Source organism: Clinocottus analis, unplaced genomic scaffold (assembly GCF_023055335.1).
Source record: "Clinocottus analis isolate CAN_PGR_092001 unplaced genomic scaffold, fCliAna1.0.p SCAF_3, whole genome shotgun sequence".
Classification (NCBI taxonomy): Eukaryota; Metazoa; Chordata; class Actinopteri; order Perciformes; family Cottidae; genus Clinocottus; species Clinocottus analis.
The window spans coordinates 23803754-23831512 of NW_027176042.1; the positions used below are offsets into that span (position 1 = coordinate 23803754).

Sequence of the window (27759 nt, forward strand, 5' to 3'; positions counted from 1 at the left end):
ATACATATATTTATACACATTATAAACTCTGTTTCCTCAGTAACTACCAGTCTGGATCAGTGAGACACGTTCCCTCCCTGGACTCCATCAGCTGCGCTGTCGATGGAGTTCACATACAGGTAACACACACACACACACACACACACACACACACTGCCCCCTCCTTTGTACTGACACTGAGGATCTACAAAATAAAAGCTTGTTCTGTCACTGTGAGGATCTACAAAATAAAAGCTTTCCTCCGTGTCGACGACCCTCCGTCCGCTCCCCCTCCCCCCTCCCTCTCCTGTGTAGCGTGGCTCCTCCCCCTATCTGCTGATTGGCTGGGATGAAAGCGGGCGCTCCCTCAGCGAGGGGAACTCCCCCTCTCGCCTCGGGCGCCACGGCAGCCGCCACGCTCATGCCGCCGCCGCCGGCCTCGGCCCCCACGCCGCCGCCGCTACCGCTACGCCGAGCCGCCGCGTTAGCCGCAGGGACGTGAGCACCGTGAGAAACAAACAAACAAACACCCTAAAACCAAAACCATCACATCCCACCGAGTGCCGTGCTGTGTTTGTGTCCCGGCGGTTTGAACCCTCCCTCCTCGTCTCGTGTTTGGTTCCCTCCTCGTCTCGTGTTTGGTTCCCTCCTCGTCTCGTGTTTGGTTTCCTCCTCGTCTCGTGTTTGGTTCCCTCCTCGTCTCGTGTTTGGTTCCCTCCTCGTCTCGTGTTTGGTTCCCTCCTCGTCTCGTGTTTGGTTCCCTCCTCGTCTCGTGTTTGGTTCCCTCCTCGTCTCGTGTTTGGTTCCCTCGTCGTCTCGTGTTTGGTTCCCTCCTCGTCTCGTGTTTGGTTCCCTCCTCGTCTCGTGTTTGGTTCCCTCCTCGTCTCGTGTTTGGTTCCCTCGTCGTCTCGTGTTTGGTTCCCTCCTCGTCTCGTGTTTGGTTCCCTCCTCGTCTCGTGTTTAGTTCCCTCCTCGTCTCGTGTTTGGTTCCCTCGTCGTCTCGTGTTTGGTTCCCTCGTCGTCTCGTGTTTGGTTCCCTCCTCGTCTCGTGTTTGGTTCCCTCCTCGTCTCGTGTTTGGTTCCCTCGTCGTCTCGTGTTTGGTTCCCTCGTCGTCTCGTGTTTGGTTCCCTCCTCGTCTCGTGTTTGGTTCCCTCCTCGTCTCGTGTTTGGTTCCCTTGTCGTCTCGTGTTTGGTTCCCTCGTCGTCTCGTGTTTGGTTCCCTTGTCGTCTCGTGTTTGGTTCCCTTGTCGTCTCGTGTTTGGTTCCCTCCTCGTCTCGTGTTTGGTTCCCTCCTCGTCTCGTGTTTGGTTCCCTCGTCGTCTCGTGTTTGGTTCCCTTGTCGTCTCGTGTTTGGTTCCCTTGTCGTCTCGTGTTTGGTTCCCTCCTCGTCTCGTGTTTGGTTCCCTCCTCGTCTCGTGTTTGGTTCCCTCCTCGTCTCGTGTTTGGTTCCCTCCTCGTCTCGTGTTTGGTTCTCTCGTCTGCGGTTCCATCCTGTTGAAGTTCATTTCACAGCTTCATTCTGAATCTTCTCCAGAGGAACGTTGTGTGTTTTCACCAGTAGTCTGATTGTCGTGTGTGTTGTTCTGTTTTCATCATCGTTGTGTGTTTGTGAATCCGTCGCTTTTGTGTCTCTGACTCTTTTTGGTTTCTTGTGTTTTTGTCTCTTTCGCACAAATATCAGAAGAAACAAAAAAACAAAAATGAAAATATATGAATTTTGGCACTCGAGTCTTTCCGAGTTGTTTAGTTCTTGTAGTCGTATGAACCCCAAATGATTTCTAATACACTAATAAAACACTTTTTTGAGAAGATTAAGACCTAAAGAATCAGAATATGCAACAAAAATGACAATAAAACAATCAAAAAGTCTGTCATTCGGTTAAAAAATGTGACGTTGCAGCTTCTATCAGGTTATGAATGTTTTTATTACTTTGTTAAACTCCCACAAGCCCTTGCGGTTACATACATGTGTGTGTTAGTGAAATACGACTGTAAGAGACACTTCTGAAGGGTTTAGTGGTTTATGTGAATATTAAAACTCAACGGTTACATATTTAAAAGGTTCACTTCCTGCTCGTCTATACGAGTCAAACACTGTGTGTGTTCAAAGTGTCACATGATGGACGGTTACAGATGTTTTTCTGAGGATAATGTTGATGTTTAGAAATCTAAAAATGCAAAAAAAAACAATATTCTAGATGAGTCGGCGCCCCCTAGTGGCCCAGAGGAGCACGCTGCTTAACCATATTATTATTTTAATAATAATTCATAGCATTTAAGGGTTAAATCTCCTCTGGGTTTCATCCGGAGACGAGACAGGAGGCCGAGACGCATCTTTGTTCATGTTTTCATAAAGGAACGATGGACGGATCCGTAAACACGAGTTAAAGAGTTAAAGTTCATCAAAGGAGTGAAAAAGTTTAACAAGCTGAACCCCAGACTCAGTGTAACGATGCTTCATGGCATGAAAGTTTAAACAAAATGAAAGTACACAATCATGTATTGTATTTCTGTGTACTCCGTGTACCTGTGTGTACTCTGTGTACTGTGTGTACTTGAGCTCGTCTCTGATTGGCCGGTTGTCTGACAGGAAGCGGCGGGCGGAGCAGAGAACGGGCTGCTGGCCGCGCCGCTGCACGGATACAACCACGGGGAGAGAAGCAGAGCCATGTCTGCGTCTGGGAAGGTAACACACACACACACACACACACACACACACACACACAATATCACACACACACACTCACACTAAACCTCAGAGTCCAAATAGCCCTTCCTTTCCCTCCTCTCCTTTTCTATCCACTCATATCCTTCCCTTGTCTCCTCTCCTCCGCCTGGTTTTCCTCTTCATCTCCTTCTTTCCTTTTCCTCATGTCCTCTCCTCTTTATCTCCTTGTTTCCTTGTTGTTCTATATAAACAAACACATGTTATATGTACAATTATGAATTAAACTTTACTGTAATAAACTTTAAAACTCTCTCTCTCTCTCTCTCTCTCTCTCTCTCTCTCTCTCTCTCTCTCTCTCTCTCTCTCTCTCTCTCTCTCACTCAGTCTTGCTCGGCCCGTGATCAGCTGGCGTTGACGTTGGGTGCGTTGCATTCGGACGCCCCGAGGAGCAGCAGGGACTCTCTGCACTGCTCCAGCGGCTACAGCACGCAGACCACCACGCCGTCCTGCTCCGAGGACACCATCCACACACACAGTGAGCACACGCACACACACACGCACACACACACACACACACACACACACACACACACACCTTCCTCCTCTCTGGTTCTCCGTGTCGTGTTCTCTCGGCTCGTTTCTCTCGGCTAAAACTTCCTTCCTTCTCTTCCAGCTGTGAGGAGAGAACCTCCCCTCTATGGTAGGTTTCTGTCTGTCTGTCTGTAGTCTGTCTGTAGTCTGTCTGTAGTCTGTCTGTCTGTCTGTAGTCTGTCTGTCTGTATGTCTGTCTGTATGTCTGTAGTCTGTCTGTCTGCTTCATCTCTCAGTGACATCATGTCGTCACTTCCTCCTTCAGCTTTTATCTTTTATTCAGATTCACGTTTCAAAGATAAAAGAACTAGAATGTAAAGATTCAGCAGAAACATTGATCTGCTTTCATCAACAAGGCAACAATGTTTCAAACTCTTGTGTGTGTGTGTGTGTGTGTGTGTGTGTGTGTGTGTGTGTGTGTGTGTGTGTACATGAAATATCGTCAAGATCAGAAATAGCCGTCCATCTCAGTCTTATATTCTCTCTCTCTCTCTCTCTCTCTCTCTCTCTCTCTCTCTCTCTCTCTCTCTCTCTCTCTCTCTCTCTCTCTCTCTCCAGTCGACTATGACTCCATCTCCCTCCACGGAGACGCTGAGTCCTTCTCCCTGCACCACCTTTCCCGCGGCGGCGGCGGCCAGTCTGACTTCGACAAGTCCTCCACCATCCCGAGGAACTCTGACCTCAGCTTCCAGTACCGCCAGTTCGCCCAGTCCAAGCGTCCGGCCTCCACCGTCAGCCTGCTGGCGGAGCCCGAGTTCCTGGGCCGGTCCGGCAGCCTCCACCAACAGCAGCAGCACCACCAGCAGCACCAGCTGGCGTCGCACACGGCCACCATCCGCCGCAAGCCGTCGTCCAAGCCGACGTACCGCCGCGGCACCATCAGCGGCGGCGTCCCGATCCCCATCAGCACGCCGCAGGTTCCCCCCAAGGCGCTCGCCGGCGACGAGCACGCGTTCGCCGTGCCCGCCGTACCCGCCAGAGGAGGAGGAGCAGGAGGAGGAGGAGGTCTGGGGTACAGTCAACTCTGCACCTCCACGCAGAGCCTCAGCGCGCTGCCGCCCTCCTCTTCCTCCTCCTCTTCCTCCTCGCCGTACTACCAGCTGGTCCCGGGTCACATGCCCATCCCGGTGCCGGTGCCCACGGCGCCGCCCTCCATGCCGGCGGAGGCCAAGCAGCAGCAACACAGACAGTACCAGCAGCAGCAGCAGCAGCAGCATATCAGCCAGCAACTAAATCATCAGCAGCAGCTGCAACGCAATCAGTTGCAGCAGCACAGCCAGCAACTCCAGATCCAGCAGCAGCAGCTGTTGCACCAACAACAAGACCAGTACCAGGACCAGTTGAACCAGCAGCAGAAGCAGAAGCTGTACCAGCAGCAGCAGCAGCAGCAGCAGCAGCTGCGGGCCTCCGGCCACCAGGGGGAGCCCTTTGGCCACCAGGGGGAGCCCTTTGGCCACCAGGGGGAGCCCTTTGGCCACCAGGGGGAGCCCTCCGGTCCGATCCTCGGCGCTCACTACGAGTCCCGGGCCCCTCCGCCCTCCGGCCGGGACCCGAGCCCGGAGCCCCAGACCCAGGAAGGCGGCGGCGGCGGCGGCGACATGCTGAACCAGATCAAGGCGGTGAAGCTCAAAAGGACTCTCACCAACGATCGCTCCGCCCCTCTCCTGCCCGCTCCGGCCAATCACAAATGAGCGCCGCGCAAACTTCGCCTGTCGCCGGACGCAAAACCCTGTAGAACTCGACTCGCGTGTCTTATTTTATTTCACAAAGATCTGCTTCACTTTTAGCCCGTTTAGTTTGTTTTGAAAGATTGTTCCTAGATCTCGTCGTCACTTCCTGTTAGCGAGCGACCGTCTTCTGCCTTTTTCTTTTTGGGGGCGGGGGGTTCAAGTTTGCGTTTCGATTGTGTTTTTGTTTATTTTGTGCGATCCAGTCTTACAATAGAAGCTGTCGATTTGTGTTTAGCTGATCGTTTTGTGACAGGAAGCTCTCCACGTCTCTGATCCTCTTTTTCTTTCTTTCTGTTTTTTCCGGTTGCGTTTTTGATTTTTCGCCTTTTTTTTTTGCCTCGACTCCCAGGAGGGCGGGGCTTACTCATTGAGTCCTGTCGCTCCGCTGTGTCACCTGGTTGAACCATGGTGTGTGTGTGTGTGTGTGTGTGTGTGTGTGTGTGTGTGTGTTTTGATCGGCTGTCTGTGGGTCAGTTGTTGGTCAACTTTATCTGGTTTGTAGCCGCTCGTCTCCGGGATGAAACCGAGTCTGTAAGTTTGTAAATACGTTGCACCTGAGGAGGCTGGAGGCCCCTCCCCCTTTTTTTAGGGATGCCAAATGGTGCTGTGGCAGGGCTACGGCCGCCGGAACGTACCGTGTGAATAATTAGCTGGTTCACGAAGAGGAACGACAACGAAAGAAGCAGCCGGGCAACTCTGTCGGCAACTCTGTTGTCTTTGCACATCGGCAACTACCGATGACGCCGTTGCCGGCAGCGTAGCGGGCAACGAGAGGCAGAACCGCAACGCGATGCGATCGATATTTGCTTCGACGCGTTCTGACCTCGTGCTCGTTTTTGTGCTTTTTTATTAATTTACGTCGAACAAATTTATTTTTCAGCTCTTCAAAATTTTCCGTTCGCTACATTTCTGGGTCGCGATTATTTAATAATAAACCAAATTTAAATGACTTTATTATTTAAGAGAGAGAAGAGAAAAAGTCCAGTAAGAGCCGGGACAGAAACACGTCGTAATAGTAATAATATTATTAATAAATACGACCGACGTCGATCGTTTTCTTCATCAATTAACCTGGAAATCATTTGTTCTTTACATTTTTATTAAGATAAAAGTTTTCAGCTGGAAGTTGTAAATTCAATTTTCTGTCAACTTTATTGTTTCAGCTGTAATTATTTATTGTTCCGGTTTAAACTCGATCTTCTGCTTGTAAACTCTCCGACTCGTCGCTTTAAAAGAACCTCGATGTTTCTCTCTGTCGATCCGACACGTTCAATAAAGTTTTCGAGTGTTTTAAATTCTGCGTGTCAACGACCGGCAGCCAATCAGAGTCCAGCGTTTCCGTCGTCTTTCACTTTTAAATGAAACTATTTGTATCCGGCGGCGCTCGGCTCCAGTAGCGGGTTCTACTGCCGGCTCCAAGCTGGTACAAATATTAATGTTTATATGTTTTATTTACCTGTGACTCTTCTTAAAGGCACAGCGCGCCGCTCCGCTGTCTCCAGTGATTGATCGCGTGTCGAGCTCATCGCTGTGTTTTTTGTTTTCTCGAGTCCAATAAACAAAAAGTCCGTCGGCAAACGGAGACGTTGTCGTTCAGGCTGACAGAGATTCGGTTCAAAAAAGATGCCGCCGCCTTTTAAAGTTGCCCGCCGAGCATGCTGGGAAGCCGGATCGTGAGCTACACACCGAGGTCATGACCTCTGTCGAGGAGGTCATGACCTCCTCGGAGTTTACCAGAATCAAAGGTTATGTTTATTAGCAATTCATATGACAATTTATCAAGATATAGTTTAAAAAATATATAAAAAATAGAGAAATCACAGATCCCAAAGATTTACCTCCAAATATATCTGAACGTTTCTGTTTGAAAAGCTAAAACCAGAACATTTAGTTTAACTTAAGTTAATTTTTCATTTATTTTTACACCAGAATTACGAACCAAAAATATATATTTTGTAGGAAAAAACATTTTGCTGGTTACGGCCTGAAGGAGACCAGCTGCATTCTGGGAAATGCAGTCCTGTTCTTTAAGGAAAAGGTTTCTGTGTATTTAGAGATTTCCTGCAGCTGATAAGTGTTGATGACACAGAAAAGCTGCCTTCTGATATTCAATTGATCAATTTATTGATTCATTGATTGGACTCCACAGACCCACAGCAGTTTGTGTGTTTTTGTGTGTGTATGTGTGTATATATTAGTGCTTATATTCCTGGGAGAGATCTAAATCTATATATATATATAAAAAATGTATACATATCCTGATTGTATTTTTGTTGATTTATTGATCAGACAGTGTGATCAGATGTGACCAGATTGTCGTCACTCGTCATATTTTTGTAGAAAAACTTTAACGGGGGAAAACGGCAAACTTCCCGATGCTCGAGGATCTGACACGTGATTGGTCGCTCGCCAAGGACTAAACGAACCAACAGAATGTAGAAATGTTTTGTTCTTCATCTTTTGGCGTTCTGTGGGATCGATGATGATGATGATGATTATTATAATTGATTCTTCGATTCTTGTGGTCCTGTGTTTTGTTCTCTGTCCTGTATTGTCAGGACGCAGCTGGAACAGTTGACATTTAGTGATTGATGGGAGGAACTTTTCCTTTGACTGTAAACAAAATAAATTCAAAAAAGGGTTAGTTATTATTATTATTATTATTATTATTATTATTAGGGTTATTCTGAAGTTGATCCAGATATGTCGTAAAAAGCCAAAGGATAATAAATCATAAAAGTCAAAAAGGCAAAGTACAGTATAATATTAGTATAATATTAGAGTAATACGTCAAAAGGTCTGATGAAAATCAATTGGATTGTATGAAAAGTCATAGCTTAGTATGAAAAAAGTAGATGTACAGAATGTCTTCATTATTATTCACTAAAAATTAATATGCCTTGTTATATTATAAAATAAGTAATTCCACAGTGTAATTTCTTTCATGAAGGAACTATATATAAGTAAATATATATAATTATGTTGTAGTCATAGCTTAGAATATAAAAGAATTTCATGAAAAAAACTGTACAAAACTGTCCATTTTTTTAAGTATTACAGTGTCTCGAAAAATCAGAAAGAAATATATAGAAACATTTATTATATATTACATTATTATATAATATATATATATATATATATATATATATATTCATTTTCATAAATATATAGAAACATTTAATAAATCCATAGTATAGTATGTAGAAAGATTTAAAAATGTTAAGAGCATGGCATCTTGTTTTACAGATGAGGCATACAAAGTCAAAGGATAGTATTTTGTAAAAGTGATGGTTTTATAAAAGTGATAGTTTTGTAAAAGTGATAGTTTTGTAAATAGTATAGTTTGTTAAATTTCAAGTAAAAGATGTGAAGTACACGATAGCAATAGTCATAAAAACAGACATGTCGAAAGGTTTCATGAGAAATGTCATGAATGCGGAAACATTTAATGAAACAAATTGCATTGTATGAAAAGTCATAGCTTAGTATCTCAAAAATGTAAAGAATGAAGTAAAATGTACTGTACTATGTTATAAAATAAGTAGTTCTACAGTGTAAAATACTATATTGATAAGGAACTACATATATATGTATTTGTATATACATATATGTATATACATATATGTATATATATATATATATATATATATATGTATATGTATATATATGTATATATATGTATATATATGTATATATATATACATATTTACACCAGGAAAAGAGAAGCAATAAAGAAAATATGCACAAGAAATACAAATAAAATGAGATGCGGATACTTAATTTAGATTTATCATCTCATAATCGATTCACCTCGAGTAAGTTGACCTGTATCGTCTTTTATACAATCAATATTAGCAGTGAGGATATGTTTGATATGTATTGTAGTAAAAGTAGATTTAGGTCAAAGTTGAACAGATTTAATATCAAACAGCAGCAGGAGCGACTCATCTCTTCGTCTTCTTTTAGTCGGCCTCGTCCTCCTCTTTCTTGTCTTGCACACACACAAATACACACACTTTCCAGCAATCAGAACTGTGGGATTCACCGACAGGTGGTTCGGTCCACATCCAAGGCACCTAAACACAGACACACACACACACAGACACACACACTGCGGTGAGTCAGACTGACCCAGAGATGCTGAAGGAGATATAAACTCTGCATGGAAGCTGTTCAAACGATTCAAAGGCCACATCACAGTGACTCAGCACAACAACGCTGTGTGTGTGTGTGTGTGTGTGCGTGTGCGCGTGTTGCACCAGCTGCACTTCCACTCTGTACCACCAGAGGGCCCAACATACACATTTGCTTCTCGTACACATTCCTTTGGGAGGGTGGTGGGGTTCATAAAATGTAAACTGGAAAAAGCTTTAAAAAATAATTACCATCAAAACAATGTTAAAATACTCCAAATACAAGTACAGCAGTGCATTCCAACTCATACGCAACAGTATGAGAAGACATGTCAGTTAAATACTCTGCCGCGCAAAATTGTCTCATTCACAGAACAAAAGAAACACTCATTTTTGTCCCCTCAGTGACTCGCCATGATTGTTGAAAGTTAGCAACGTTAACAAAAGTCTGGCATTTATTTGGCCAATTGGGCATTTTTTTGATAGCTAGCAGTTTTTCTGTGATTATTGTTGATGTTTAGGAACATTTTGACTGTTTCAGAGTTTATAATTTAATTTGGTGTGTATGGCACAGAATGTTCAGCGCAAGAGTGAAGAGAGTGAGCGGCAGCAACAGAAACTTGTATTTTGCCTTCAGTCCCAAAATAGTTAACTCCTTATACACCTTTGTTGGACAAAACGTAAGAAATATTGTGTTTGTGGTACAGATGCGTCGTGGAAGCCAACACACTTTTACTTTTTTGCCAGCAAGCCTGAAAGCAACATGAAGTCCAGCCAACTGCTCCATTGGACTCCATGTTAAATCGGGGCACAACCTTCTCTCAATAAGCAAATGGGGGCACTTTCTGAATTGCTCTTATTCTCCCATTCGTAAACCCCAGAAACAATGAAGTACAGAGAAACGTTCACAAAAGTCTTGTGCTGCTCCTGATTCCCCAATTTTCACAATCAGACTCAAAGTTTTCTGTCAAATTCAGTAGTTTGACAGGTATTTTTCATTAAATCCACAGCCTCCCTCTAATAATCAGTCTGCGACTCAGTGACACAGGTGCTTCAAATTACTAGAAATCTTTTGGTAATGAAAAACAAATTATTAATATTCTACCCAAAGGGGAAGTATGAGGATGTTGTCTACAGCATCTTGACAGCTTTTATGTGAATGAATGACATGTTTGGGATGATTGCGTGTAGTTCAACGAGGAAGTCTCTCTTAGAGTCGCATGATATAGTTTTTCTACTCTGTGTAAACATCAGCTCACTTCAGCAGCGTCCAAAGTTCAGCTTAATTAATGTGTAATTTAGATCCACTTGACAGGAAGTGCTCAGGTGAGGCACACTGAACTCTGGACTGAAGCAGCAGCTTGTTAAAATGTGAGTACGAGACAGATTGATACGGGACTGGACATTCATTTTGACACACAGACGGAGAGGACTGCGACCTCAACTTGCTGCTCACTTCTCACACTGAACGTGAGTTCACCACGACTGAAGAAGAAAACAGCTCCTAACTGTTATTTTAGTTCGACTGAAACCACCATCCGGTTCTGTGTTTTCAGCGTCCTACGAACACAATGGCTTCCAGATCGGGGGAGGATCTCTCCTGCTCCGTCTGCCAGGACATCTTCAAGGACCCTGTTGTCCTGTCCTGCAGCCACAGCTTCTGTAGAGACTGTCTGAAGAGCTGGTGGAAAGGGAAACCAACACGTGAGTGTCCAGTTTGTAGGAGAAGATCATCGAGGAGTGAACCGCCTGTTAGTTTGGTGTTAAAGAACCTGTGTGAGTCCTTCTTACTGGAGAGAGACCAGAAAACTCCAGAGACTCTCTGCAGTCTGCACTCTGAGAAACTCAGACTCTTCTGTCTGGACCATCAGCAGCCAGTGTGTCTCGTCTGCAGAGACTCAAAAACACACAAGAACCACAGAATCACACCCATCGATGAAGCTGCTCAGGATCTCAAAGAGGAGCTCCAGAGATCTCTGAAGCCCTTAAAGGAGAAGTTAAAGGTCTTTGAACAAGTCAAAGTGAAGTCTGATCAAACAGCAGAACACATGAAGGTCCAGGCCAGACGCACAGAGAGGAAGATTCAGGATCAGTTCAGGAAGCTTCATCAGTTTCTAGAGGAGGAAGAGGAGGCCAGGATGGCTGCACTGAGGGAGGAAGAGGAGCAGAAGAGTCGGATGATGAAGGAGGAGGTGGAGGCTCTGAGCAGAGAGATAGCAGCTCTTTCAGACACAGTCAGAGCCACAGAGGACGAGCTGAGAGCTGAAGACGTCTCGTTCCTCAACAACTACAAGGCTGCAGTGGAACGAGTCCAGCAGCGCCCCCTGCTGGAGGATCCACAGCTGCTCTCAGGAGCTCTGATAGACGAGGCCAAACACCTGGGCAACCTGAACTTCAACATCTGGAACAAGATGAAGGACCTGGTCTCCTACACTCCTGTGGTTCTGGACCCAAACACTGCTCATCCAAAACTCATCCTGTCTGAAGATCTGACCAGTGGGAGAGGAGGAGAGCGACAGAAGCTTCCTGATAATCCAGAGAGGTTTGATAAATACTGTTGTGTTCTGGGCTCTGAGGGATTTAACTCTGGGACTCACAGCTGGGATGTCGAGGTAGGAGACAGTACAGCCTGGTCACTGGGTGTGTCAACAGAGTCTGTCCAGAGGAAGAGAGACATAGAGTCTGGATTATGGAGAATAAGGTTCTTTGAAGATAAATACTCATCATGGTCACCATCAGCTCCAGACACTGACCTCGTCGTGCAGAAGAAGCCTCAGAGGATCAGAGTGAATCTGGACTGGAACAGAGGAAAGCTGTCGTTCTCTGATCCTGATACTAACACACACATACACACCTTCACACACACTTTCACTGAGAAGATGTTTCCATACTTTGGCATTATTGATAAATTCCCAATTAAGATTTTACCAAAGTAGAAGAAGGAGGAGGAGGACGAAAGGGAGAAGGAGGAGAAGGATTTTTTAAAATAATTACAGTGGCGTGCAGTGGAGACATACTGGACCTTTCGTTTGAGATGGACGATGACGACATATTCATATTCTATGATTAAAGACATCCAGTTCTTCAGAAGACTCTCCGTCGTTATTAATATGAAGTCATTTGATCGTAGGTGACCCTAAATGAATAGTCAAGATGTGAACAGAAAGAAAACACAGGAGACAAACATGGGACGACTGTACAGATGAGAAGGATTTTATTTCACTTTCCTGCTGTGGTTAGAGTTCATAATGATGATTTAGTCCGTTATGAATGTTATTATTTGTTGTTTTTTTATCTTCTTTTAAAAAACGTTAACTGTAAACCAATCAATCATGAATTGAAGGAAATCTGTGTGTATATGGAACATTTAAATATGCATGTTTAGCGATAAAACATTACAAGTCTGACACGAGTTGTATAAAATACAAATGTTGAGCAGAAGAAGTTTCTTAGATCGTATAATCTGTGGAGGTTGGGCTGACTTTGCTGCAGTCGTGTGAATAAAATCCTAAAAGTTTTCTCTTGAAGCGTTTATGATTTATTGACATCTCGTAAAAGAAAAAATACCTGTCCCAGCAGGTCGGAGAGGCGGCTCTCAGGGGAGGAGATATCTTTTTGATTTCATAAAAACATGTCTAGAGTCGTTCATACGAGCGAACAGAACAACGTGAACTCCAACAGAACCGGCTCAACGGCATGACTTCACTTGAGCAGCATCCAAATTTCAAGTCAGTTAAACTGGACTGTCTACCGACACCTGACAGGAAGTCCCGCCCTCAGGTGAGACACGCTGAACTCTGGTCCCGAAGCAGCAGCTGGTTGGCTTTTAACTCAGAGACAGATTGATCCGAGGCAATGTGAGCAGACTACAATCCAGGTAGGCTGTGATCACGTGGTACAGGGCTGATCTTAGGCCCCGCCCCCATCGTATGACTCACCTGAGACGAACCGGGAACACCAAGTGTGATTCTGAGGAAACGAGAGAAAGAGAAACCATCATTCTCGTTGTCCTCTGAGAGCCGACAGGTGCAGGAGGCCAAACTGGGATACTGCTGACTTCACACGCTGAATGTGAGTTTACCGCCAAAAATATCTGTTAACTTCCAAGGTGAGTCGATTGGCTGCTTAGTTTTTTCGTTTTATCGTTCTCTTTCAAAATAGAAGGTCGCGCTTTGACACTTCAACAAAGTTTGAAAAGCCAATCATGAAATGCATCATAGTCAAGCTTATTAATCAAGAATAAAACATGTATGAATGTGTTTATTAATTGCATACTAATGAGTTACTAATGAGCGTTCGAGTTGGAACACTGCTCTATAAATGATGCATTACGTGTTGACTCATGCTTTACTAATGTTTAATAGTGCGTAGTTATTATAAAGTGCTACCAAACTGAGGACAATAAAGACGTCTTGGATAGATAGTTATAATACAATTCATTTATTTAAGTACAAATAAGTTGTGATGAAAAAGTATGGTCTCAGCTGAGGTGTTTTCAGCTTCAGTGGTCCACAGACTGGAAGCAGTTTCCTGTCTGCACATGGACCAAAAAAAGGCCTGAACTCAGCCTGCTGGTATAGTTCATTTCTCAGAAAATGGAGTGACTTCGCTCTATTGTTCATCAACACAAGCAGCACACGGGTGCATAGTTTGCATGTAGGCGGAGTCATCTGCGGGTTGGTTTATAGTGGGCGTGTCCACGCCTCTTGGCACAGGATCCCAGTCTACGTCTCTCAGGTGATACATGTGGCGTGGTTACCTTGTTATGAATGCCGCCGTTTGTCAGTCACATGTTCGTCAGTCCAGTGACAGTGAGATCCATTTCATAGTTTACAATCGTAGCGGCAGAATAAGGTTTTATGTTGAATGCATTCCTGTCTGCTATGTTACTGATACCAGTGGCGGACTGTCAGGGCCTTCTAAGCATTCTATGAAGGCCTAAACATAATTACAAAGTTATAGCTATAATGGAAATGTTTTTTACAAATACACGACATGTATTCTAATATTTTTTCCCTATTAGATTATTCTTTCATGTCCCAGCTCCTTCATCTGCTTCTGTGCTCCTTCAGGCCTCTTGTTTGGCTTCTTCCTGTTTAACAGCATTTTTGATCCAATGACATGTAACTTGTCTTCCTCTATGTAAGAGCAGCCTGGTTAGGATACATGAAAAGGCCTTCTGGAGACACTAGACGTGTGATTGGTCACAGGGTCCACGTGACCATTAACATGCGCTGTGATTGGTCAGTGAAGCTAGCGTCTCAAACCTAGAAACTAGAATCTCAGGACTTCCTGATGACCTCTTTCCCACAGAGGTTTATGTGCAGAGTGGGTCCACACATGGTGGCCTGTACGAGGTGTATTTAGTGGTTTCGATCTATGACAGAAACTCCAGGGACATTTTTTCCTCCCAGTCCGCCCGTGATGTGGACTTTACGGCTCTCATTGAAGGCCTAGGTCTGAAACCACGGCTCGCCACTGGCTGATACACATCAGTGGAGAAAAAAGAAGCTCTTTCTTTGAGTTTATTTGCCATTGTAGCGTTAGAAGATCATGGATTCGGTCATCAACTTTTTCCTCTTTTCAAGCAGACGGGTACGCACAACTATCCTGATGACCGACGTCGGGATCGAATTAACAAGACTGAGCGATGATCAACCTCTGAGAAACCGAGATAGCCTGACTCCAATCATCAAACACTCAGGCTAATCGGGCTAACTTGGTGTCGGTAGCTTTTTCAAACGCCTTCGTTTTTTGACGGGGTTTAAAACTCCTGAGTAGTTTGGACGCTCAGCGTAAACATAGCAAAAGATACGCTTTTTAAAACGTAAACTAATTACCTATTGGCCCAATTTACAGTCCGCTGTCTGTCTGCTTGGTTTTCAGCGTCCTACGAACACAATGGCTTCCAGATCGGGGGAGGGTCTCTCCTGCTCCGTCTGCCAGGACATCTTCAAGGACCCTGTTGTCCTGTCCTGCAGCCACAGCTTCTGTAGAGACTGTCTGAAGAGCTGGTGGAAAGGGAAACCAACACGTGAGTGTCCAGTTTGTAGGAGAAGATCATCGAGGAGTGAACCGCCTGTTAGTTTGGCGTTAAAGAACCTGTGTGAGTCCTTCTTACTGGAGGGAGACCAGAGAGCTCCAGAGACTCTCTGCAGTCTGCACTCTGAGAAACTCAGACTCTTCTGTCTGGACCATCAGCAGCCAGTGTGTCTCGTCTGCAGAGACTCAAAAACACACAAGAACCACAGAATCACACCCATCGATGAAGCTGCTCAGGATCTCAAAGATGAGCTCCAGAGATCTCTGAAGCCCTTAAAGGAGAAGTTAGAAGTCTTTGAACAAGTTAAAGTGAAGTTTGATCAAACAGCAGAACACATGAAGGTCCAGGCCCGACGCACAGAGAAGAAGATTAAGGATCAGTTCAGGAAGCTTCACCTGTTTCTAAAGGAGGAAGAGGAGGCTAGGATGGCTGCACTGAGGGAGGAAGAGGAGCAGAAGAGTCAGATGATGAAGAAGGAGGTGGAGGCTCTGAACAGAGAGATAGCAGCTCTTTCACACACAGTCAGAGCCACAGAGGACGAGCTGAGAGCTGAAGACGTCTCATTCCTCAACAACTACAAGGCTGCAGTGGAACGAGTCCAGCAGCGCCCCCTGCTGGAGGATCCACAGCTGCTCTCAGGAGCTCTGATAGACGAGGCCAAACACCTGGGCAACCTGACCTTCAACATCTGGAACAAGATGAAGGACCTGGTCTCCTACACTCCTGTGGTTCTGGACCCAAACACTGCTCATCCAAACCTCATCCTGTCTGAAGATCTGACCAGTGGGAGAGGAGCAAAGAAACAGAAGCTTCCTGATAATCCAGAGAGGTTTGATAAATACTGTTGTGTTCTGGGCTCTGAGGGATTTAACTCTGGGACTCACAGCTGGGATGTCGAGGTAGGAGACAGTAAACACTGGTCACTGGGTGTGTCAACAGAGTCTGTCCAGAGGAAGAGAGTCATACAGTCTGGATTATGGAGAATAAGGTTCTTTAAAGATAAATACTCATCATGTTCACCATCAGCTCCATTCACTGATCTCGTCGTGCAGAAGAAGCCTCAGAGGATCAGAGTGAATCTGGACTGGAACAGAGGAAAGCTGTCGTTCTCTGATCCTGATACTAACACACACATACACACCTTCACACACACTTTCACTGAGAAGATGTTTCCATACTTTGGCATTATTGATAAATTCCCAATTAAGATTTTACCAAAGTAGAAGAAGGAGGAGGAGGACGAAAGGGAGAAGGAGGAGAAGGATTTTTTAAAATAATTACAGTGGCGTGCAGTGGAGACATACTGGACCTTTCGTTTGAGATGGACGATGACGACATATTCATATTCTATGATTAAAGACATCCAGTTCTTCAGAAGAAGCTCCGTCGTTATTAATATGAAGTCATTTGATCGTAGGTGACCCTAAATGAATAGTCAAGATGTGAACAGAAAGAAAACACAGGAGACAAACATGGGACGACTGTACAGATGAGAAGGATTTTATTTCACTTTCCTGCTGTGGTTAGAGTTCATAATGATGATTTAGTCCGTTATGAATGTTATTATTTGTTTTTTTTTATCTTCTTTTAAAAAACGTTAACTGTAAACCAATCAATCATGAATTGAAGGAAATCTGTGTGTATATGGAACATTTAAATATGCATGTTTAGCGATAAAACATTACAAGTCTGACACGAGTTGTATAAAATACAAATGTTGAGCAGAAGAAGTTTCTTAGATCGTATAATCTGTGGAGGTTGGGCTGACTTTGCTGCAGTCGTGTGAATAAAATCCTAAAAGTTTTCTCTTGAAGCGTTTATGATTTATTGACATCTCGTAAAAGAAAAAATACCTGTCCCAGCAGGTCGGAGAGGCGGCTCTCAGGGGAGGAGATATCTTTTTGATTTCATAAAAACATGTCTAGAGTCGTTCATACGAGCGAACAGAACAACGTGAACTCCAACAGAACCGGCTCAACGGCATGACTTCACTTGAGCAGCATCCAAATTTCAAGTCAGTTAAACTGGACTGTCTACCGACACCTGACAGGAAGTCCCGCCCTCAGGTGAGACACGCTGAACTCTGGTCCCGAAGCAGCAGCTGGTTGGCTTTTAACTCAGAGACAGATTGATCCGAGGCAATGTGAGCAGACTACAATCCAGGTAGGCTGTGATCACGTGGTACAGGGCTGATCTTAGGCCCCGCCCCCATCGTATGACTCACCTGAGACGAACCGGGAACACCAAGTGTGATTCTGAGGAAACGAGAGAAAGAGAAACCATCATTCTCGTTGTCCTCTGAGAGCCGACAGGTGCAGGAGGCCAAACTGGGATACTGCTGACTTCACACGCTGAATGTGAGTTTACCGCCAAAAATATCTGTTAACTTCCAAGGTGAGTCGATTGGCTGCTTAGTTTTTTCGTTTTATCGTTCTCTTTCAAAATAGAAGGTCGCGCTTTGACACTTCAACAAAGTTTGAAAAGCCAATCATGAAATGCATCATAGTCAAGCTTATTAATCAAGAATAAAACATGTATGAATGTGTTTATTAATTGCATACTAATGAGTTACTAATGAGCGTTCGAGTTGGAACACTGCTTTATAAATGATGCATTACGTGTTGACTCATGCTTTACTAATGTTTAATAGTGCGTAGTTATTATAAAGTGCTACCAAACTGAGGACAATAAAGACGTCTTGGATAGATAGTTATAATACAATTCATTTATTTAAGTACAAATAAGTTGTGATGAAAAAGTATGGTCTCAGCTGAGGTGTTTTCAGCTTCAGTGGTCCACAGACTGGAAGCAGTTTCCTGTCTGCACATGGACCAAAAAAAGGCCTGAACTCAGCCTGCTGGTATAGTTCATTTCTCAGAAAATGGAGTGACTTTGCTCTATTGTTCATCAACACAAGCAATAAACAGGTGCATAGTTTGCATGTAGGCGGAGTCATCTGCGGGTTGGTTTATAGTGGGCGTGTCCACGCCTCTTGGCACAGGATCCCAGTCTACGTCTCTCAGGTGATACATGTGGCGTGGTTACCTTGTTATGAATGCCACCGTTTGTCAGTCACATGTTCGTCAGTCCAGTGACAGTGAGATCCATTTCATAGTTTACAATCGTAGCGGCAGAATAAGGTTTTATGTTGAATGCATTCCTGTCTGCTATGTTACTGATACCAGTGGCGGACTGTCAGGGCATTCTAAGCATTCTATGAAGGCCTAAACATAATTACAAAGTTATAGCTATAATGGAAATGTTTTTTACAAATACACGACATGTATTCTAATATTTGTTCCCTATTAGATTATTCTTTCATGTCCCAGCTCCTTCATCTGCTTCTGTGCTCCTTCAGGCCTCTTGTTTGGCTTCTTCCTGTTTAACAGCATTTTTGATCCAATGACATGTAACTTGTCTTCCTCTATGTAAGAGCAGCCTGGTTAGGATACATGAAAAGGCCTTCTGGAGACCCTAGACGTGTGATTGGTCACAGGGTCCACGTGACCATTAACATGCGCTGTGATTGGTCAGTGAAGCTAGCGTCTCAAACCTAAAAACTAGAATCTCAGGACTTCCTGATGACCTCTTTCCCACAGAGGTTTATGTGCAGAGTGGGTCCACACATGGTGGCCTGTACGAGGTGTATTTAGTGGTTTCGATCTATGACAGAAACTCCAGGGACATTTTTTCCTCCCTGTCCGCCCGTGATGTGGACTTTACGGCTCTCATTGAAGGCCTAGGTCTGAAACCACGGCTCGCCACTGGCTGATACACATCAGTGGAGAAAAAAGAAGCTCTTTCTTTGAGTTTATTTGCCATTGTAGCGTTAGAAGATCATGGATTCGGTCATCAACTTTTTCCTCTTTTCAAGCAGACGGGTACGCACAACTATCCTGATGACCGACGTCGGGATCGAATTAACAAGACTGAGCGATGATCAACCTCTGAGAAACCGAGATAGCCTGACTCCAATCATCGAACACTCAGGCTAATCGGGCTAACTTGGTGTCGGTAGCTTTTTCAAACGCCTTCGTTTTTTGACGGGGTTTAAAACTCCTGAGTAGTTTGGACGCTCAGCGTAAACATAGCAAAAGATACGCTTTTTAAAACATAAACTAATTACCTATTGGCCCAATTTACAGTCCGCTGTCTGTCTGCTTGGTTTTCAGCGTCCTACGAACACAATGGCTTCCAGATCGGGGGAGGGTCTCTCCTGCTCCGTCTGCCAGGACATCTTCAAGGACCCTGTTGTCCTGTCCTGCAGCCACAGCTTCTGTCGAGACTGTCTGAAGAGCTGGTGGAAAGGGAAACCAACACGTGAGTGTCCAGTTTGTAGGAGAAGATCATCGAGGAGTGAACCGCCTGTTAGTTTGGCGTTAAAGAACCTGTGTGAGTCCTTCTTACTGGAGAGAGACCAGAGAGCTCCAGAGACTCTCTGCAGTCTGCACTCTGAGAAACTCAGACTCTTCTGTCTGGACCATCAGCAGCCAGTGTGTCTCGTCTGCAGAGACTCAAAAACACACAAGAACCACAGAATCACACCCATCGATGAAGCTGCTCAGGATCTCAAAGAGGAGCTCCAGAGATCTCTGAAGCCCTTAAAGGAGAAGTTAAAGGTCTTTGAACAAGTTAAAGTGAAGTTTGATCAAACAGCAGAACACATGAAGGTCCAGGCCCGACGCACAGAGAAGAAGATTCAGGATCAGTTCAGGAAGCTTCACCAGTTTCTAGAGGAAGAAGAGGAGGCCAGGATGGCTGCACTGAGGGAGGAAGAGGAGCAGAAGAGTCAGATGATGAAGGAGGAGATGGAGGCTCTGAGCAGAGAGATAGCAGCTCTTTCAGACACAGTCAGAGCCACAGAGGACGAGCTGAGAGCTGAAGACGTCTCATTCCTCAACAACTACAAGGCTGCAGTGGAACGAGTCCAGCAGCGCCCCCTGCTGGAGGATCCACAGCTGCTCTCAGGAGCTCTGATAGACGAGGCCAAACACCTGGGCAACCTGACCTTCAACATCTGGAACAAGATGAAGGACCTGGTCTCCTACACTCCTGTGGTTCTGGACCCAAACACTGCTTATCCAAACCTCATCCTGTCTGAAGATCTGACCAGTGGGAGAGGAGGAGAGAGACAGAAGCTTCCTGATAATCCAGAGAGGTTTGATAAATACTGTTGTGTTCTGGGCTCTGAGGGATTTAACTCTGGGACTCACAGCTGGGATGTCGAGGTAGGAGACAGTACAGCCTGGTCACTGGGTGTGTCAACAGAGTCTGTCCAGAGGAAGAGAGTCATACAGTCTGGATTATGGAGAATAAGGTTCTTTGAAGATAAATACTCATCATGGTCACCATCAGCTCCAGACACTGACCTCGTCGTGCAGAAGAAGCCTCAGAGGATCAGAGTGAATCTGGACTGGAACAGAGGAAAGCTGTCGTTCTCTGATCCTGATACTAACACACACATACACACCTTCACACACACTTTCACTGAGAAGATGTTTCCATACTTTGGCATTATTGATAAATTCCAATTAAGATTTTACCAAAGTAGAAGAAGGAGGAGAAGGATTTTTTAAAATAATTACAGTGGCGTGCAGTGGAGACATACTGGACCTTTCGTTTGAGATGGACGATGACGACATATTCATATTCTATGATTAAAGACATCCAGTTCTTCAGAAGACTCTCCGTCGTTATTAATATGAAGTCATTTGATCGTAGGTGACCCTAAATGAATAGTCAAGATGTGAACAGAAAGAAAACACAGGAGACAAACATGGGACGACTGTACAGATGAGAAGGATTTTATTTCACTTTCCTGCTGTGGTTAGAGTTCATAATGATGATTTAGTCTGTTATGAATGTTATTATTTGTTTTTTTTTATCTTCTTTTAAAAAACGTTAACTGTAAACCAATCAATCATGAATTGAAGGAAATCTGTGTGTATATGGAACATTTAAATATGCATGTTTAGCGATAAAACATTACAAGTCTGACACGAGTTGTATAAAATACAAATGTTGAGCAGAAGAAGTTTCTTAGATCGTATAATCTGTGGAGGTTGGGCTGACTTTGCTGCAGTCGTGTGAATAAAATCCTAAAAGTTTTCTCTTGAAGCGTTTATGATTTATTGACATCTCGTTTATTGGCAGCTGGTTGGCTTTTAACTCAGAGACAGATTGATCCGAGGCAATGTGAGCGGACTACAATCCAGGTAGGCTGTGATCACGTGGTACAGGGCTGATCTTAGGCCCCGCCCCCATTGTATGACTCACCTGAGACGAACCGGGAACACCAGGTGTGATTCTGAGGAAACGAGAGAAAGAGAAACCATCATTCTCGTTGTCCTCTGAGAGCCGACAGGTGCAGGAGGCCAAACTGGGATACTGCTGACTTCACACGCTGAATGTGAGTTTACCGCCAAAAATATCTGTTAACTTCCAAGGTGAGTCGATTGGCTGCTTAGTTTTTTCGTTTTATCGTTCTCTTTCAAAATAGAAGGTCGCGCTTTGACACTTCAACAAAGTTTGAAAAGCCAATCATGAAATGCATCATAGTCAAGCTTATTAATCAAGAATAAAACATGTATGAATGTGTTTATTAATTGCATACTAATGAGTTACTAATGAGCGTTCGAGTTGGAACACTGCTTTATAAATGATGCATTACGTGTTGACTCATGCTTTACTAATGTTTAATAGTGCGTAGTTATTATAAAGTGCTACCAAACTGAGGACAATAAAGACGTCTTGGATAGATAGTTATAATACAATTCATTTATTTAAGTACAAATAAGTTGTGATGAAAAAGTATGGTCTCAGCTGAGGTGTTTTCAGCTTCAGTGGTCCACAGACTGGAAGCAGTTTCCTGTCTGCACATGGACCAAAAAAAGGCCTGAACTCAGCCTGCTGGTATAGTTCATTTCTCAGAAAATGGAGTGACTTCGCTCTATTGTTCATCAACACAAGCAATAAACAGGTGCATAGTTTGCATGTAGGCGGAGTCATCTGCGGGTTGGTTTATAGTGGGCGTGTCCACGCCTCTTGGCACAGGATCCCAGTCTACGTCTCTCAGGTGATACATGTGGCGTGGTTACCTTGTTATGAATGCCACCGTTTGTCAGTCACATGTTTGTCAGTCCAGTGACAGTGAGATCCATTTCATAGTTTACAATCGTAGCGGCAGAATAAGGTTTTATGTTGAATGCATTCCTGTCTGCTATGTTACTGATACCAGTGGCGGACTGTCAGGGCCTTCTAAGCATTCTATGAAGGCCTAAACATAATTACAAAGTTATAGCTATAATGGAAATGTTTTTTACAAATACACGACATGTATTCTAATATTTGTTCCCTATTAGATTATTCTTTCATGTCCCAGCTCCTTCATCTGCTTCTGTGCTCCTTCAGGCCTCTTGTTTGGCTTCTTCCTGTTTAACAGCATTTTTGATCCAATGACATGTAACTTGTCTTCCTCTATGTAAGAGCAGCCTGGTTAGGATACATGAAAAGGCCTTCTGGAGACCCTAGACGTGTGATTGGTCACAGGGTCCACGTGACCATTAACATGCGCTGTGATTGGTCAGTGAAGCTAGCGTCTCAAACCTAGAAACTAGAATCTCAGGACTTCCTGATGACCTCTTTCCCACAGAGGTTTATGTGCAGAGTGGGTCCACACATGGTGGCCTGTACGAGGTGTATTTAGTGGTTTCGATCTATGACAGAAACTCCAGGGACATTTTTTCCTCCCAGTCCGCCCGTGATGTGGACTTTACGGCTCTCATTGAAGGCCTAGGTCTGAAACCACGGCTCGCCACTGGCTGATACACATCAGTGGAGAAAAAAGAAGCTCTTTCTTTGAGTTTATTTGCCATTGTAGCGTTAGAAGATCATGGATTCGGTCATCAACTTTTTCCTCTTTTCAAGCAGACGGGTACGCACAACTATCCTGATGACCGACGTCGGGATCGAATTAACAAGACTGAGCGATGATCAACCTCTGAGAAACCGAGATAGCCTGACTCCAATCATCGAACACTCAGGCTAATCGGGCTAACTTGGTGTCGGTAGCTTTTTCAAACGCCTTCGTTTTTTGACGGGGTTTAAAACTCCTGAGTAGTTTGGACGCTCAGCGTAAACATAGCAAAAGATACGCTTTTTAAAACATAAACTAATTACCTATTGGCCCAATTTACAGTCCGCTGTCTGTCTGCTTGGTTTTCAGCGTCCTACGAACACAATGGCTTCCAGATCGGGGGAGGGTCTCTCCTGCTCCGTCTGCCAGGACATCTTCAAGGACCCTGTTGTCCTGTCCTGCAGCCACAGCTTCTGTAGAGACTGTCTGAAGAGCTGGTGGAAAGGGAAACCAACACGTGAGTGTCCAGTTTGTAGGAGAAGATCATCGAGGAGTGAACCGCCTGTTAGTTTGGCGTTAAAGAACCTGTGTGAGTCCTTCTTACTGGAGAGAGACCAGAGAGCTCCAGAGACTCTCTGCAGTCTGCACTCTGAGAAACTCAGACTCTTCTGTCTGGACCATCAGCAGCCAGTGTGTCTCGTCTGCAGAGACTCAAAAACACACAAGAACCACAGAATCACACCCATCGATGAAGCTGCTCAGGATCTCAAAGATGAGCTCCAGAGATCCCTGAAGCCCTTAAAGGAGAAGTTAAAGGTCTTTGAACAAGTCAAAGTGAAGTCTGAACAAACAGCAGAACACATGAAGGTCCAGGCCCGACGCACAGAGAGGAAGATTCAGGATGAGTTCAGGAAGCTTCACCTGTTTCTTGAGGCAGAAGAGGAGGCCAGGATGGCTGCACTGAGGGAGGAAGAGGAGCAGAAGAGTCAGATGATGAAGGAGGAGATGGAGGCTCTGAGCAGAGAGATAGCAGCTCTTTCAGACACAGTCAGAGCCACAGAGGACGAGCTGAGAGCTGAAGACGTCTCATTCCTCAACAACTACAAGGCTGCAGTGGAACGAGTCCAGCAGCGCCCCCTGCTGGAGGATCCACAGCTGCTCTCAGGAACTCTGATAGACGAGGCCAAACACCTGGGCAACCTCACCTACAACATCTGGAACAAGATGAAAGACCTGGTCTCCTACACTCCTGTGGTTCTGGACCCAAACACTGCTGGTCTGAGACTCATCCTGTCTGAAGATCTGAACAGAGTTGGATGTGGAAAGAGACAGAAGCTTCCTGAAAACCCAGAAAGGATAGATTCTCTCATCTCTGTTCTGGGCTCCCAGGGGTTTAACTCAGGGACTCACAGCTGGGACGTGGAGGTTAAAGACAGTGAGTGCTGGTGTCTGGGTGTGGCAAACAAGTCTGTTGAAAGGAAAGGGTCTGGAATATGTAGTATAGGATTATCTAATGGGAAATATACAGCCTTCTATCCATCAAGCAATACTGTCATTCTCAGAGTGCAGAACCCAAAGAGGATCAGAGTTAAACTGCACTGGAACAGAGGAAAGCTGTCGTTCTCTGATCCTGATACTAACACACACATACACACCTTCACACACACTTTCACTGAGAAGATGTTTCCATACTTCAGCAATTGTGATGAATTCCCAATTAAGATTTTACCAAAGAAGGAGAAGGAAGATGAGGAAGAAGATGAGGAGGAAGAGGAGGAGGAAGAGATGGAATATTGGGATGAAGATGAGGATGAAGAGTTGTAAGGGGAGCTAGAAGAGGAGCAGTAAGTTGAGGAAGAGGACGAGAACGGATACTTGAGTTTAGAGAAAGATATGTGGAACATTTAAACATGCATGTTTAGCTTGTTGGATTTGGCCCCTAAATGAGACCTTGATTTTCTTATTTCATACTTGTATGAGGCTCTGAGCAGAGAGATAGCAGCTCTTCCAACCTGCACTCTTTTGTGTGACTCTCGTGGTTGTGAAGCCTGGACAACCATTACGACGAATGTATGGACCCAAAACGTGACCCTGAACGTGACCCATGGTGTGAGTCCCGCCTGGCTTTTGGTGGCCCCCGTGGCCACCAGAGGAAGAACATTGACCCCCTACATGGACCACGAGCGTGACCCAGGCAGGGAGCCGCCCCGGGCTTATGGTGGGTATGGTTCCTGCCTCCAAGGTCTCTTATCCGGAGGCCTCGAGTTCCACGTAGTCCACGCCGGTTACCAGTTGTCGCAGCCGACATCGGCGTCCCGCCGGCATCCTGGCCGACTTCGCGTCTCCAGTCGGCGGTGTTCCTCGTGTCTTCTTGGCCGCCGGGTCGATTGCTGCAGCCGGTTCTCCGTCGACACCCCGGCTTGTATTTTGCCTTCAGTCCCAAAATAGTTAACTCCTTATACACCATTGTTGGACAAAACGTAGGAAATATTGTGTTTGTGGTACAGATGCGTCGTGGAATCCAACACACTTTTACTTTTTTGCCAGCAAGCCTGAAAGCAACATGAAGTCCAGCCAACTGCTCCATTGGACTCCATGTTAAATCGGGGCACAACCTTTCTCTCAATAAGCAAATGGGGGAACTTTCTGAATTGCTCCCGCCGGGCCCCGGTCCCGCCTCCCGCCTCTCTGTCGCTGCCAGCCCCAGTCGGGTCAGGGGGTTTGTCTTGTTCCCCGTTTTATTTTGAAGTCCTTGTCTTGTGTGTCCGATGTGTTCCTTTTACTTCCTGCCCCTGTGGCCCCTGAGTGTTTCCTACTGTGACTTCCCTCTTGTGTTCGAACCCTGTTTGGCTCTCGCCCCCTGGTCGGATCGTACTGTTTGTTCGCTGCTCATTCCTCTACCTTTTCCCCCCTCAGCCTGTTGGAAGCCTGTCCGGACTTTTTTGGTGGAGAAATAAATATTCTTTATGACAATGAATCAAATATCAAATAGAAGAACTGAAATGGATTTTCTTAAATTGTTTTATTATTTATTTTGTTGTGTGTTTTTTTGATGCTGGTGATTAAGTAACTGATGTCGCTTCTGCTTTTACTCTCACTGCGAGTGGTTTGGTCTTGTTTTTATTATTTTAATGAGGTTCATCTCTGCGTCACACATCAGGAGCAGAGATCCTAAAGTGATCCTAAAACATTAAAAGTGGTGTATATATTCTATATGAATAAAATCATGTATGTTTCATCTCATGATATAAAACGTGTGTGTGTGTTTTTTTATCTATATCATCATATGTGATGTCACCACGAGGCTGTTATCCGATTGGTCGCTGCTGCAGGTGCTTTACAGTAACACAGGTAGCGAGAGTCACCGTGCTATTCTGGTCCGCTTACCTCAGACTGATGAGTCACTTTAAGGATTATGTGTGTGTGTGTGTGTGTGTGTGTGTGTGTGTGTGTGTGTGTGTGTGTGTGTGTGTGTGTGTGTGTGTGTGTGTGTGCAACATCGTGATGATTCAATGCTGAGATCATTTCTGGCTGCAGACCTGCACACATCTTGACCTTCTGTAAGAATCGGTGTGTGAGAGGTTTTTCAAAAACATTTGACTTTTAAACATGAAAGTTGTTTAAAAAAATGATTTAAAAAAAGTGATGCTGATGTTATCCTGTGTTCCTCTGCTGTGGCTGCTGTGATTGACTGCTAACAAAAACATACAAATAGTCTTTTATTTATTGATCTGAGCACAGAAACTGGTGAGAGGAAACAATTTTAAAGCAATTTTGAGCGTCTAGTTACCACAAGAAAACCCTCCCTTTCTGCCAAAATCACTTTTAAACATCGATCAACAACATCTTTAATTTGTGTATAGTGTGTATATTGTGTTGGCCACCACCGGCTTCCTTATTCTTCAAGAAGTAATACTATTAAATATAAAATCGTACATTTAAAAGTACTTCTATTTGAATTTGGACCGAGAAAATTCATTTTTTGGTGTGATTTCAGCTGGATTTTAGACATTTTTAAATGACCGTTTGTATCGGATGACCTGAAGTTACACGCACACACACACACACACACACACACACACGCACACACACACACACGCGCTCACACCGAGCAGCAGGTGACCCTCTTGCCTGTCGGTGACTTCAAACCGAGAAAACGTGAGCGCTCGGTACACTTCTTCAAACAAGACAAAAAAACAAACAAACATGTCAGCTAACGAACGTTAGCGCGCCTGAGAGTCACGGTGACTCCTGACCGGCAGCAGCAGCAGGAACAAACTCAGCAGCAGCGGGTCACCTGAAAGGTGAGCTGATAACACGCAGATCAAACACTGTGTGCTGCGTGCTAATCTGAAGCTAAACAAGCGGCGGGATGAAGCGGAGCTTCTCGTTACGGCGTCTTTTGAAACGTACGTTCAGGCCCTTTGTTTACGGCGGCGCGGCAGTGCGGCAGCCTGAAACTCGCCTCCGTTTATCGGCTCTCGCCTCGACCACACGATCAAATAGATCCTCCACGTTGTTGTTATTTAATTTCTGCATATCGCCTCCATGATAAGGGTTAGCCTCCATGCTTAAGGTCATCCTCCATGCTAAGGGTTATCCTCTATCCGAAGGGTTAGCCCCCATGCTAAGGGTCAGCCTCCATGCTAAGGGTCAGCCTCCATGCTTAAGGTCATCCTCCATGCTAAGGGTTATCCTCCATGCTAAGGGTTATCCTCCATGCTAAGGGTCAGCCTCCATGCCTAAGGTCATCCTCCAT

At 44.9% G+C, this 27759-nt stretch overlaps 4 protein-coding genes and 1 pseudogene across 6 annotated transcripts in view; all 5 read left to right on the forward strand.

The window, feature by feature from the left end:
• Positions 1–7485, forward strand: part of mtss1 (MTSS I-BAR domain containing 1) — a 29165-nt gene extending 21680 nt beyond the window's left edge. The window contains exons 10-15 of one of the 2 annotated variants that reach the window (XM_068594059.1): positions 41–119; positions 295–486; positions 2571–2666; positions 3033–3183; positions 3322–3348; positions 3798–7485. In XM_068594059.1, coding sequence (XP_068450160.1) covers positions 41–119; positions 295–486; positions 2571–2666; positions 3033–3183; positions 3322–3348; positions 3798–4930 — 1678 coding nt within the window. In that variant the 3' untranslated portion in view covers positions 4931–7485. The remainder of the gene's footprint in view (positions 1–40; positions 120–294; positions 487–2570; positions 2667–3032; positions 3184–3321; positions 3349–3797) is intronic. The other variant, XM_068594060.1, reaches the window with a different exon arrangement.
• Positions 7486–10673: 3188 nt separating this feature from the next.
• On the forward strand, positions 10674–12142 carry LOC137796346 (nuclear factor 7, brain-like). The gene has a single exon (XM_068594235.1). The coding sequence runs from the start codon at positions 10674–10676 to the stop codon at positions 12036–12038; it is 1365 nt and encodes a 454-aa protein (XP_068450336.1). The 3' UTR covers positions 12039–12142.
• A 947-nt stretch (positions 12143–13089) lies between these two features.
• Positions 13090–16914, forward strand: LOC137796320 (E3 ubiquitin-protein ligase TRIM39-like). Its single transcript, XM_068594192.1, has 2 exons — positions 13090–13173; positions 14989–16914. The coding sequence occupies exon 2, from the start codon at positions 15004–15006 to the stop codon at positions 16366–16368; it is 1365 nt and encodes a 454-aa protein (XP_068450293.1). The 5' UTR covers positions 13090–13173; positions 14989–15003; the 3' UTR covers positions 16369–16914.
• A 605-nt stretch (positions 16915–17519) lies between these two features.
• On the forward strand, positions 17520–20696 carry LOC137796120 (E3 ubiquitin-protein ligase TRIM39-like; annotated as a pseudogene).
• Positions 20697–21470: 774 nt separating this feature from the next.
• On the forward strand, positions 21471–25096 carry LOC137796372 (nuclear factor 7, ovary-like). Of its 2 annotated transcripts, none has more exons than XM_068594272.1 (2): positions 21471–21554; positions 23370–25096. In XM_068594272.1, the coding sequence occupies exon 2, from the start codon at positions 23385–23387 to the stop codon at positions 24822–24824; it is 1440 nt and encodes a 479-aa protein (XP_068450373.1). In that variant the 5' UTR covers positions 21471–21554; positions 23370–23384; the 3' UTR covers positions 24825–25096. The 2 variants fall into 2 exon arrangements, with proteins under 2 accessions (XP_068450373.1, XP_068450374.1); XM_068594273.1 differs by lacking the exon at positions 21471–21554 and adding an exon at positions 21572–21591.
• Positions 25097–27759: the final 2663 nt, after the last annotated feature.

Excerpts from the sequence above, each read along its gene's own strand:
- LOC137796346 (XM_068594235.1), top strand. The coding sequence starts at position 10,674 with ATGGCTTCCAGATCGGGGGAGGATCTCTCCTGCTCCGTCTGCCAGGAC.
- LOC137796320 (XM_068594192.1), top strand. The coding sequence starts at position 15,004 with ATGGCTTCCAGATCGGGGGAGGGTCTCTCCTGCTCCGTCTGCCAGGAC.
- LOC137796372 (XM_068594272.1), top strand. The coding sequence starts at position 23,385 with ATGGCTTCCAGATCGGGGGAGGGTCTCTCCTGCTCCGTCTGCCAGGAC.